The 12426-nt window shown below is 43.3% G+C and overlaps 2 protein-coding genes across 2 annotated transcripts in view; both read left to right on the top strand.

Moving 5' to 3' along the window:
• The first annotated feature begins 1324 nt into the window (after positions 1–1324).
• Positions 1325–9217, top strand: LOC106579376 (glucagon receptor-like). The gene is made up of 7 exons (XM_014159214.3): positions 1325–1577; positions 1670–1730; positions 1841–1910; positions 2221–2312; positions 2514–2652; positions 2765–2806; positions 6539–9217. Exons 1-7 carry the CDS (start codon positions 1361–1363, stop codon positions 6608–6610), a joined length of 693 nt encoding a protein of 230 aa, XP_014014689.3. The 5' UTR covers positions 1325–1360; the 3' UTR covers positions 6611–9217.
• A 2498-nt stretch (positions 9218–11715) lies between these two features.
• Positions 11716–12426, top strand: part of wdr90 (WD repeat domain 90) — a 50723-nt gene continuing 50012 nt past the window's right edge. Inside the window, exons 1-2 of the mRNA XM_014158909.3 lie at positions 11716–12070; positions 12237–12328. Coding sequence (XP_014014384.3) covers positions 12058–12070; positions 12237–12328 — 105 coding nt within the window. The 5' untranslated portion in view covers positions 11716–12057. The remainder of the gene's footprint in view (positions 12071–12236; positions 12329–12426) is intronic.

Here is a 12426-nt window from a genome sequence, read left to right as displayed (position 1 = left end):
TCTGTGGAAAGAATTTTTTTGTCTGTGCACTCAATGTGTATTTATGTTTGTGTGTGTGTGTGCGCACGTGCATGTGTGCGTATGTGAACACACACTGGACATGTCTGCGGGATGTCCAGTGTCTCAGGGTGTGGTGCGTCGACGGTGTGGCTCTGATGGCCACTGGGTGGAGGAGGAGGATGGGGAAGTCTGGAGGGACATGTCTCAGTGTGAAGAGGAACAGGAAATCACATCTCAGGAGGTACCTGACAAAAACACTATCTATTGTTTTTTACTTGTAGGTATTAATGAGCACTGTGCCCCTGAACTCTTCAGGTAAATCAGCCTTCTGTTCCGTCAATTGGGGGGGGGGCTGTACTACTGTCAACTTATGCAATCCCTTAACGCAAAGCCTTCAATGTCTGCAGATCTGACGGGTCTGGATAATGTAGGTATAAGCAGTGTAATGATAGAGTTTCCACCTTACAGATCTGCAAACATTAATGGATTAAGGCTAAGGGGAAAGGCTAGGAAGCGATTTGGGAGCGGCCAACGCTTATTTAAAAAGTTGTTTCTGTCTTTGTCGGTACGAAGATGTGTATATAAAGTCCTACTTAACATAATCTCTTCTGACATGAGTTTCCATGGTAACACCGCTCTGCATTGTTTTTTCCACAGCTGTGGTTCAAGCAGTTGATGGTGAGCTTCAGGATGCTATACACGGTTGGCTACACCCTGTCCCTCTTCACCCTGGTCTCAGCGCTCATCATTCTACTGAGTATCAGGTACACTTGTCCTTCTGTTCACCACCGCTCTTCAAATAGAAACACTGGTCCACTTCACTCATCTCTACTCCAGTAATCAAGCACTTACATCAAAGTCATATTTACCACAGAAAGCCCAAAAGGAGGCTTTGGATGAGTATTGGAAAAAGCAACCATAGAGATGTAACAGTATGGGAAGGTTTGTGAGTGTGACTAAACATAAGGACATCTTGAGAAGATTTCTTGGTAGTATTCTTTGATGGTATTTTTTTTGGTAGTAATATTTCTTGGCCAAATGCCTCTATTGTTCCCCGTCAGGAAGCTTCACTGCACCCGCAACTACATCCACGCAAACCTGTTTGTGTCTTTCATCCTGCGAGCCGTGTCGGTGATCGTCAAGGACACCATGCTGGAGCGTCACTGGGGCCGGGAGATCATGAGACAGGCCGACCTGGGAGAAATGCTGAGTCACGAGGTGGGTTGTGAGCAGTGTAGGTGGAGCTACCGTATTGCTTGTTCCTATCATATTTATTCCTTCAAGTCTGCAAACACTTGAATACCCTTGGATATGGTGACGTGATCTGTGGAGACTAGGAGTTGTTTTTGGACTCAGCAAAATGTCATCACTGATTGACCATTATAGTAATCACCATCTTTGCAATATTTATCTCAAGGCTGCCATTGGCTGCAGGATGGCCCAGGTGGTGATGCAGTATTGTGTTCTAGCCAATCACTACTGGTTCTTTGGAGAGGCCATCTACCTGTATTCGGTGCTCATCGCCTCCGTATTAATTGAGAACAACAAGTACTTGCCTTATATCTGCCTCGGCTGGGGTGAGTAACATATCCTTTGTCTACATCCAAAATACCACTTCTGCCTTTTATACCCACTGTGTCGTATTAATGCTCAATGTCTTTTTTGTCAGGAACCCCTCTTTTATTTGTCCTTCCTTGGATGTTGGCCAAGCTATTGAGAGAAAACAAAGAGTGAGTGGGTGTCCATGTGTCACCTCAATCAGTGCACACTGCACGGCCTGTTGTTTGTATTGATTTAGAGACAGGCGTAAACAATGAATGTCCCAATCTGGTACCCTCAGGTGCTGGGCAGTCAATGAAAATATGAGCTACTGGTGGATAATACGGTTCCCCATTCTGTTTGCGTCACTGGTGAGGGCGGCTATTGGCTCTGTTGTTATGTACATTTTTCTCTGTGTGTGTGTGTGTGTGTGTGTGTGTGTGTGTGTGTGTGTGTGTGTGTGTGTGTGTGTGTGTGTGTGTGTGTGTGTGTGTGTGTGTGTGTGTGTGTGTGTGTGTGTGTGTGTGTGTGTGTGTGTGTGTGTGTGTGTGTGTGTGTTTGTATGCCTGTCTCAGTGCATTGTGTTGTTGAGTGTTGGTCTGCATATTTATAGCCTACTTGTCATACATGGCTGTGTATGTGTGTTTGTTTTTGAAAGATTGCAAATGCTACTGTCAACAGATCAACTTATTGATTTTCATGAAGATTTTGAAGGTGATTCTATCCAAACTACGTGCCAACAATCAGAATGGCTATCCTGACTACAAGCTTCGGTAAGGAAGAAGGACAAGAGACTGATATAATGATATTACACACAGGCCTCTTCCTTTACCGATGTGGCATCCAATTTGATAGTTGGTGACAGAGAGAGGAGGAAAGATAAAGGGGCAGATTAAAAGAAAGAGGGCAAGACATGCGGAAAATGAGTTGAGACAGTGAGACAAATTGCCTCCCTATGTCCTATCTCCTGATAGCTTGGCCAAGGCGACCTTGACCCTCATCCCTCTATTTGGCATCCATGAGGTCATCTTCATCTTCGCCACTGATGAGCAGACCACTGGCATCCTGCGCTACATCAAGGTCTTCTTCACACTCTTCCTCAACTCATTTCAGGTGAGGAACCTGAAAACCAGGTTACCCAGGTCAACAAACCATAGCCTTGCATTATTACCTAGCAAGTGAAGCCTATCAATGTTCTGTTTTAACCCAAGCGTTGTCTCTATAGGGATTTCTGGTGGCTGTGCTGTACTGCTACTGTAACAAAGAGGTTTGTAAGATTCTATTGTGTTTTTTCTGTTATGTTCTGTTTTTCTATTGTTTTCCATCCATCAAACTCATCACATGCTCCCCCTGAGGTGCCCCATCCTTTCCTATATAAGCTGTAACGTGTAACCGATGTGAAATGGCTAGTTAGTTAGCGGTGGTGCGTGCTAATAGCGTTTCAATCGGGTAACGTTACTCGCTCTGAGACCTGAAGTAGTTGTTCCCCTTGCTCTGCAAGGGCCGCGGTTTTTTCTGGCGCGATGGGTAACGATGCTTCGTGGGGTGTAAGTTGTTGATGTGCGCAGAGGGTCCCTGGTTCAAGCCCAGGTTGGGGCGAGGAGAGGGATGGAAGCTATACTGTTACATTGACGCTGTTGACCCCGATCACTGGTTGCTGCAGAAAAGGAGGAGGTCAAAAGGGGGGTGAGTGTAACCGATGTGAAATGGCTAGTTAGTTAGCGGTGGTGCACGCTAATAGCGGTTCAATCAGGTAACGTCACTTGCTCTGAGACCTGAAGTAGTTGTTCCCCTTGCTCTGCAAGGCCCGCGGCTTTTGTGGCGCGATGAGTAACGATGCTTCGTGGGTGTCAGTTGTTGATGCGTGCAGAGGGTCCCTGGTTCAAGGCGAGGAGAAGGACGGAAGCTATGCTGTTACAAACGCACACACTTACTGCCAACTGCACATCCCTGATTGAAGACTAATTTGGCTACCTCTATTATCTGTGACAATTGCTGTAAATGGTATGATGTGATGTCTGATGGGTCACAAGTATCTGACAGGTTCGCTAGTGTCTGAAAGAAATGTTAATGACATTCTGAATTACTTTAAGAATGGGCAACTAGTATTATTAGATGAATGCCTTTTGAACATCAGACTTGTTCATTCTAATGTGCGGTAGCTTCAGACCCGGCCCCAGGATAAAGTGACTACAGGGGCAGTTGAAATCGGCGAGGGGGCTACATTTTGGGGGTGTTCTTGCATTGGAATGATATTGAATTCTGCTTATATAATCACGCTATTCCACAATAAACAAAGTTCAAATGCTGAGACTCCAAGATCATTGAGTGCTTTTGAAATCTGAAATCTCTGCTGCGCTTTATCAGCACAATGGACCACGCCATACAGCTAGCCCGTTTTGGTAATGAATATTGGCTACAAGATAGATAGGGAAATTCATCTTTTACAAGCAGCCTATATGAATGCAGTGATACACATAGTTGTCTTACCAAAATAGTAGTAGCCTAGTTATTCATGCGTGCAAACAAATACTGAATAGCAGTTTTGCTTAGAATACGACACAACTGCGAATGAATAAATGAATGAGTAACGGGTGTCGTAAGGATTAGACCAAGGTGCAGCGGGAATGTGTATACTCATCTTCTTTATTAAATCAGAAGAAGGGAAAAACAAACAAATCACGTATACAAAACAACGACCGCCAGTAAACAGACCTGTCAGGTGCACAGACACAAAACTGGAAACAACTACCCACAAATCCCATTACAAAAACACCCCTATACATAGGACCTTCAATCAGAGGCAACGAGGAACAGCTGCCTCCAATTGAAGGTCAATCCAATGAACTAAACATAGAAATAGATAGACTAGACTGAACATAGAAGTACACTAACATAGAACATAGACCAAAAAACCCCGGAACACATAAAACAAACACCCCTCTTACATAAGTACATAGCCCAACAAACCTCGAACCACATAAAACAAACACCCCCCTGCCACGTCCTGACCAAACTACAATAACAAATAACCCCTTTACTGGTCAGGACGTGTCAGAATGCGACCAGAACAAAACAGCGGAACCAAGTAGTAGGCTTAGTAAACAATATGTCAGATCGATAACCGCATGACACAATCTATATTTAGGCTAGTTACATTAACAGTGAACAAACACAGTAAACAAAAGGCGAATGGAGATCCAAATAACCAAAACATAGCCTACTACAGTGAGATGCAGCCATGCACAGCTGTCTTGCCAAACAAATAGGTCTATACAGGGCTGCTTCAAACATGGAAAATCATACTGCTCGCTCATGAGTTCAGCAACAGGTTGTGATATGGCAACAGGTTGTGAATACACTTCTGTGAATCAAATTCGACCCACATAATCAATTAAGCAATGCCAGCCTACCATAAACACGTTTCCAATACGTACAGTTCCATTTACAGCAGCGAAAACCAATAGGCTACGAAGAAAGGCTCAATTTGATTCTGGTTATCTATTTCTATGATGAAACATACTGATATGTAGCTATACCCAGGGGCGTCATTGGGTTCTTACATTGGAATGATATGGAATTCAGCTTGCATTACGCTACACCATAGTAAACATAAAAGTTCGAGAACTGCTTTTGACCAAGAAGTGACAGGTTCAATGCCACAACATCTCGCTGCGCTCCATCAACACCATGGACAGCGCCCTAAACCCTAAAGCATGATTTTGATCAAAACCAACCAGCTAGATTGAAACAATCTTACGTTTTCAAAAGGGTTGCAGCTTCCTTGATGCTCTGTGGAATTTCCTGAATAATCGATCAATCGATCATTCCCCGAAGTCTTCTTGTGAGATCCCCCTCAAATGCCAGTTAGATTAGTTGAGCATTCCTCGGGAGTAGCGTGTTTGTTCTGTTCTGATTGGACGCCCAAAAAGTCAGTCCATGTTTCAGTGTAGTAAGCATGGTCGGAATAGCGGAAAAAGGCCCAGAGAATCGTTGCAGGATATCAAGTGGGGTCAATTTGTCCTCATTGGAGCCAGAGCGGGCGATTTCAGTCTGCAAAACATAGTGAACGGCACTAAACTCAGCTTCCACCAAATCTGTTTTGCTTAGATCCAGCAGTGGGTTCACCTTTTAACTAATTTAGAAAGTCATGGCTCTCTGGGTCAAAGGCACACAGGGCCTTCACCAGTTCTGACATTTCACCAATGACAGTATCCAACGTGCTGAAGAACGGTGTTTTCCACTCAGTCTCTTCTCCTCAGTCCTGCTGGCCTACTGTACTGGCCATCATGTAGGCCTGGAGGTTTGTACTTATATACTGTAACATCGTTGTTTGCTTGGAGCTGGTGGTGGTGCACAGCTTCTTGACACACTCCAATACACTGTGGACCACTTTGACTCTAGTGTAAAGATCCGTTGCTTTTGCCTGGAGTAATTTGTTTGCAGGATCGAGGAGACTGAGGGTTCTGTGCACCATGGTGGCTGTAAACTTAAAGCCGGGGTCTGTCACTGTCCTCCGCAACCTTGCAGCCTTGAGTCTTACTTCTGTGTTTTAGGAACGCATGCATTTTCCCCTGCTTTTTATGTAAACCAAAAGGAGTCATATCTTACCACCCAGCGACTTCTCATAGCCGCCCTACACACACCACGGCGTTCCCTGTCCATTGTGCTGACACAGCGCAACGGAGATACAGAGAATTTTTTGCGCCAAAGCCCCCTTTAGCCCCCTCGTGGATCCGGGAGCAGGTAGCTTCTTCCATTCTCATGTATAGTTGCAGATGTCCTCTTTTGCTCTGTAATCGCCCTTCCTGAGTAGGAAAAATGCATCAATCCAACATCCTTTGATTAAAAATTGGTTTTGCAAAAAGACAGGCTGTCATTTACTGAGGGAGTAGAATTGTATGAAGAATAGTAGACCGTGCATCAGTGACCAGCAAGGACAAACTCACACATTTCAGTTGAAGGGAGGGAAGAATGTTGTTTCCTCTGTTGGTTGCAGGTGAAGACAGAGCTTGTGAAGAAACTGCGAAGCTGTAGGATGGAGATGGAGGTGGTGTGCTGTGGACAGTGACTAACCGAGACAAGAGTAGAACCATTCTCCATCGCCACAGTTCCAGAGAACAATGGAGCTTCTACACCACCAACAGGAGTCCAGCCTGATAGTACTCCATCTCCACAGACTCAAAGTTCAAGACAGCATGCTCGGAACACCTCCATGACACCAGAGTCTCTCGCTCAACTGCATTGTCATACCACAACGGCAACCCTGGACAAGAGTACAGACTGCACACACCTAACTCATAATGAGACCACAGGGTCTAGTCCATCTATGCAGGTGTCATTCCTCATTCACTTAAATGACCCAGTAGAGTTACCTCCACATGTTGTAAATATTTATTCAGATTAAAGGCCCAAATGCAGCCATTTTTATCTTAATATCGAATAATTTCTGGGTAACAATTAAGTACCGTAGTGTAATAGTTTTAAATTAAAATGTAATTTTTTTTTATAATAATTGTTTCACAAACAAGAAGTTTCAGAGGACTGTCTAGGAGTGGTCTGAGCGAGGGGTCTAATTGGGGGTGCCTAATGTAACTTGAAAACTAGCTGTTGGCAGAGAGGTTTGTCACTTTTTTTGTTATTGGTCTATCAACTTATACGGCCTGGGGATGTCACCATGCAAGACAACTCCACCCATGCAAAACCTGCAGATTAGAAGGTCCTGTGTAAATTGTATTTTCAACGGGCAACTATCAGAAAGTTACACTGATCACATTTTTCCCACTTTTACAGTGTTAGTTTCATCAGCTGTTGTACAATATGATACAAAAAAACACAGGGAAAACTGAAATTTGACTGCACTGGGCCTTTAAGTAAGATATTATTTGTGTGTCACTCTGTTGATGTACAGTATTTTAATGTATTTCCAAATGATGAGTGGTACAGTGCCTAGTGAAAGTCTACACATCCAACTCCCCCCATGCCTTAAAATTGCATCTAAAAAGGGATTAAATAAACTCCACATTTTCAAAGTTAAAGGAAATTTTGGAAAGTGTTCCACAAGAAAAAATAACATGTATAAAATGCATTTGTGTTCACACCCCGGAGTTAATACTTTGTGGAAGTATTTTGGCAGCCATTACAGCTGGGAATCATTTTAAATAAGATGTAACCGGTGTCAAATGGCTAGCTAGATAGTAGCATTTCAATCTGTGACATCACTTGCTCTGAGACTTTGAAGTAGTTGTTTCACTTGCTCTGCAAGGGCCGTGGCTTTTGTGTAGCGATAGTTAACTATGCTTCATGGGAGGCAGTTGTTGATGGGTTCAGAGGATCCCTGGTATGAGCCCAGGTTGGAGCAAGGAGAGGGACGGAAGCAAAGACTGTTACATTTGCGCAACTCTTAGGGCAACATACACTGAGTTTACCAAACATTAGGAACACCTTCCTAATATTGAGTTGCACCCCCCCTGTTTCCCTCAGAACAGCCTCAATTTGTCGGGGCATGGACTCTACAAGGTGTCAAAAACGTTTCACAGGGATGCGGGCCCATGTTGACTCCAATGCGTCCCACAGTTGTGTCAAGTCGGCTGGATGTCCTTTGGCTGGTAGTCCTTTGGCTGGTAGACCATTCTTGATACACACGGGAAACTGTTGCGCATGAAAAACCCAGCAGTGTTGCAGTTTTGACACAAAACGGTGCGCCTGACACCTACTACCATACCATGTTCAAAGGCACTTACTGTAAATATTTTGTCTTGCCCATTCACCCTCTGAATGACACACATACACAATCCATGTCTCAATTGTCTCAAGGCTTAAAAATCCTTCTTTAACCTGTCTCCTCTCCTTCATCTACACTGACATGGATTTAACAAGTAACATCAATAAGGGATCATAGCTGTCAGCTGGATTCACCTGGTCAGTCTATGTCATGGGAAGAGCAGGTGTTCTTAATGTTTTGTATACTCAGTGTACATCCGTTGTTTTTGTCAAAATTGCTCAAGCTCAGTAAATTAAGGTTAATTGATGGACAGCAATATATAAACCTTCTGGCCTGGACCACGCAGGAACACTCAGCACCTCTTGGAAAGCCATTCTGGTATGTTTGGCATTAACATTTATGTAATTGAAAAATAAAACTATCCCAGGGTTAGGTTTTCAGAAGACTAAGGTGGGTTTTCCTCTAACTTTTTACCTGGGCTTTACTCCTTTCATATTTATTTTGATCCTAACAAAACACCCCAGTCTCTGCCGGTGACAAGCATACCCATAACATGATGCTGCCACCACAATAGTTGAAAATAAAAGTTGGTAGAATGTAATTCAAAATTGTTCACAGCTGTAATGGCTGCCAAAGGCTGCTTCCACCAAGTATTAACTCTGGGGTGTGACGAAATACGCAATCAAAACATCTTCATTTTTGATTAATTTGGAAAATGTTCTATATTTTTTCTCTTGCTTTGAAAATGCGGAGTAGGTTGTGTAGATCGTTAGGGGGCAAAAAACTCCACATTTATTTCCTTTTTAGATTTCATTTTAAGGCACAAAATGTGAAGACTGTGCAAGGGGTGTGTAGACTTTCACTAGCGATTGTGTCTCAAGTAGTCATTTTGTATTCGAGATGAGTGAAGCTTATCGCTACAAGACTTTTGAAATGTCAATAGATAAAGAGAAATATGACATAAAAAAATCACTTTTTCCTGCTGTTGTCTTTCTGATGTTTGTGTCAGTGATGTGTATGTGAACCCTGAATGCATCAGTCACTTTACACAATTTAACATGACCTTTTACCATATCATGTTTAGTGTGGAATTTATGATTCAAATGATCCTTATCCAACTCAAGACATGGGTCGGGCTCCCCTGCTCAGATGCTGCATGCATCAACCAATGGTTGCAGGCCACGTCATCGACTGTTTCATCGACTGACAGATTGATAGAACAAACGATGTGGTTTGCTGATACGTAAAATACCTATCCAAGCGTTTTAAGATCTGTCATGTGTCAGCAACGCTTGGGCAGATTAATGCGCCCATGACCTATCCTGACCAATAAAGCTCAACAGCTTGTTGTCCTAAAAACCGGAAATTAGTTACCTCTGGTTGTTCAGCCAAAGATTGTCTATTTTATTGACAAGATAGTCGAGTGACCGCTCTAACAATGGAAATATATGTCCTCAAAGATGGAAGGCAGGCGGGAAGAGGTGAGATCAGGTGGGACCATTCTTTCCAATGAGAGAGCAGAAATGCACGTGAACAACAGGCCATAGAAATAGATAAAGGACTCATCTTTGTATCTGTGCCATTATAGCACCTGTGATAGCATAGGCATCGCCTTTGAGGCTATCGCGGTTTTAAAGTAGTACATTTTCTTCTTCATTGGCTGATTGCTCCCAACTCATAGGAATCCCCACCCAGCCTTGAAGGATGTGACAAAATGAATGGTTCTTTGTGGTTAGTGGAAAAGTACTGGTTGTTTGAGCAGGGAGTGGTCTAAAGATAGGAATGTGTGTGTGTGTATTATAAAAGGACTGGGTCCTCATTTTTGACTTTAGAGCTCTCATGAATAAAGATCAATGAACCTTTTATAAAATCTGAGACTTTGCCCAATTATTATTGAACCCAGGGTCTTACAAACCTCGGGAAATTGGTCAAAGATTAAATGATTGTTTAATTATCATTATTGGGATTAAAAATTCTCGTAACATAGACACAGGCTTAGGAGAAAAAAGTATGCGGACACCTGCTTGTCGAACATCTCATTCCAAAATCATGGGCATTAACATGGAGTTGGTCCCCCCTCCATTCTTCTGGGAAGACTTTCCACTAGATGTTGGAACATTGCTGCGGGGACTTGCTTCCATTCAGCCACAAGAGCATTAGTGAGGTTGGGCACTGACTTCGGGCAATTAGGCCTGGCTCTCAGTCAGCATTCCAATTCATCCCAAAGGTGTTCGATGGGGTTGAGGTCAGGGCTCTGTGCAGGCCAGTCAAGTTCTTCCACACTATCTCAACAAAACATTTCTGTATGGACCTTGCTTTATGCATGTAGGAATTGTCATGCTCAAAGAGGAAAGGGCCTTCCCAAAACTGTTGCCACAAATTTGGAAGCACAGAATCGTCTAGAATGTCATTGTATGCTGTAGACTTAAGATTTCCCTTCACTGGAACTAAGGGGCCTAGCCCAAACTATGAAAAACAGTCACAGACCATTATTCCTCCTCCGCCAAACTTTGCAGTTGGCACTATGCATTTGGGCAGGTATCGTTCTCCTGGCATCCGCCAAACCCAGATTCGTCCAGATTCGTGCCAGATGGTGAAGCGTGATTCATCCATCCTGAGAACGTATTTCCACTGCTCCAGAGTCCAATGGCGGTGAGCTTTACACCACTCCAGCCGACACTTGGCAATATGCATGGTGATCTTAGGTGTTTTGTGTGGCTGCTAGGCCATGGAAACCCATTTCATGAAGCTTCCGACGAAGAGTTCTTGTGCTGACGTTGCTTCCAGAGGCCGTTTGGAACTTAGTAGTGAGTGTTGCAACTGAGGACAGATCATTTTTAAGCACTACGCACTTCAGCACTCGGCGGTACCTAGACATTTACACTTCACTTACAGTTGACAGGGGCAGTTCAATCAGGGTAGAAATGTTATGAAATGACTTGTTGGAAAGGTGGCATCCTATGACGGTGCCACGTTGAAAGTCACTCAGCTCATCAGTAAGTGCATTCTACTGCCGCCAATGTTTGTCAATGGCGATTTCGTGGATGTGTGCTCGATTTTATACACCTGTCAGCAACGGGTGTGGCTGACAGACAAATCCACTAAATTGAAGGGGTGTCCACATACTTTTGTATATATAGTGTATGTTTTGTTCTATGATATATCACTCAGTTAACATTACCTTTATGAATTATGAAGCATTTGTGTGCTTGTTTTGATTGCATAAATGCATAGAAATTCCCAAAATGGGATGTTAGCTGATGAAGATTACCACATAGAGCAAAACGTATAAGATCTCATAAACCTGTGTTTACCACAAAACCACATTAATTTGCACAACGAGCCATGGTGGCGTTAATGCCTACAAAAAGACGCCATTACTATTGCTCTCTATGGTCCTGAACTACCGCTCCCAGAGGCACCGCGGGACGTAAAGACGTGTCTACGTCTTATCGTTGGAAACGGCGGCGGTTGTAGCGGGAGAGTACAGATTGCCATACCAAAATCTGTTGTTTACATGGCGAAGAACATAAAAAACCTTGCTTGCACACATTTAAAGGAAAATATGGAGTAAGACAAGATATGCACTTCTTTCGTAAAGCAAGTTAACTGTTGATGGTACCTTTGTTACCAAGGGTCGAGTTGATAGAACAGCAAAGCCACAGTGGCTATCCGGTACAGCAGTATAGTACATATTTTGCCAGATATCAACAGGTGAATTCACTTACTAACTAACGTTAAGTTAGCTAACGTTAGCTAAGTAACTTCAAAGGACTCCCTGACATATTGCTACAATGACGTCGAGAGGTAAAGGGTTTATTTGCATATCACTGCAGGTTACCAGCTAACGTATTTCATTGCTAGTTGTTAAAAATACAGAGTAATGAATTATGACAACTATTCCAACTAGCTAACGTTAAATGCATTTACAGTTTTATAACTAGTGCCATTCAATGTTTATTGTGCCTGACAGTGTGGCAACACCCCTATGTCAACATCTTCAAACACATGAGAGTTGAGGAATGGAAGAAAACCTCAAGAGAGGGAGATGTGACAACCTATATGGTAGGCAACACTCTACTCTTATACCTTATCAAATCAAATTAATCAACCCTGCATTGGAGAGAGGAGGCAACCTGGGGTGGCAATCATGTCAAAAGTAC

The sequence above is a fragment of the Salmo salar genome, chromosome 19 (assembly GCF_965601325.2).
Source record: "Salmo salar chromosome 19, fSalSal1, whole genome shotgun sequence".
NCBI classification, from domain to species: domain Eukaryota; kingdom Metazoa; phylum Chordata; class Actinopteri; order Salmoniformes; family Salmonidae; genus Salmo; species Salmo salar.
Note: the sequence above shows the minus strand (reverse complement) of the source record. Positions and strands in the feature narration are given on the sequence as shown.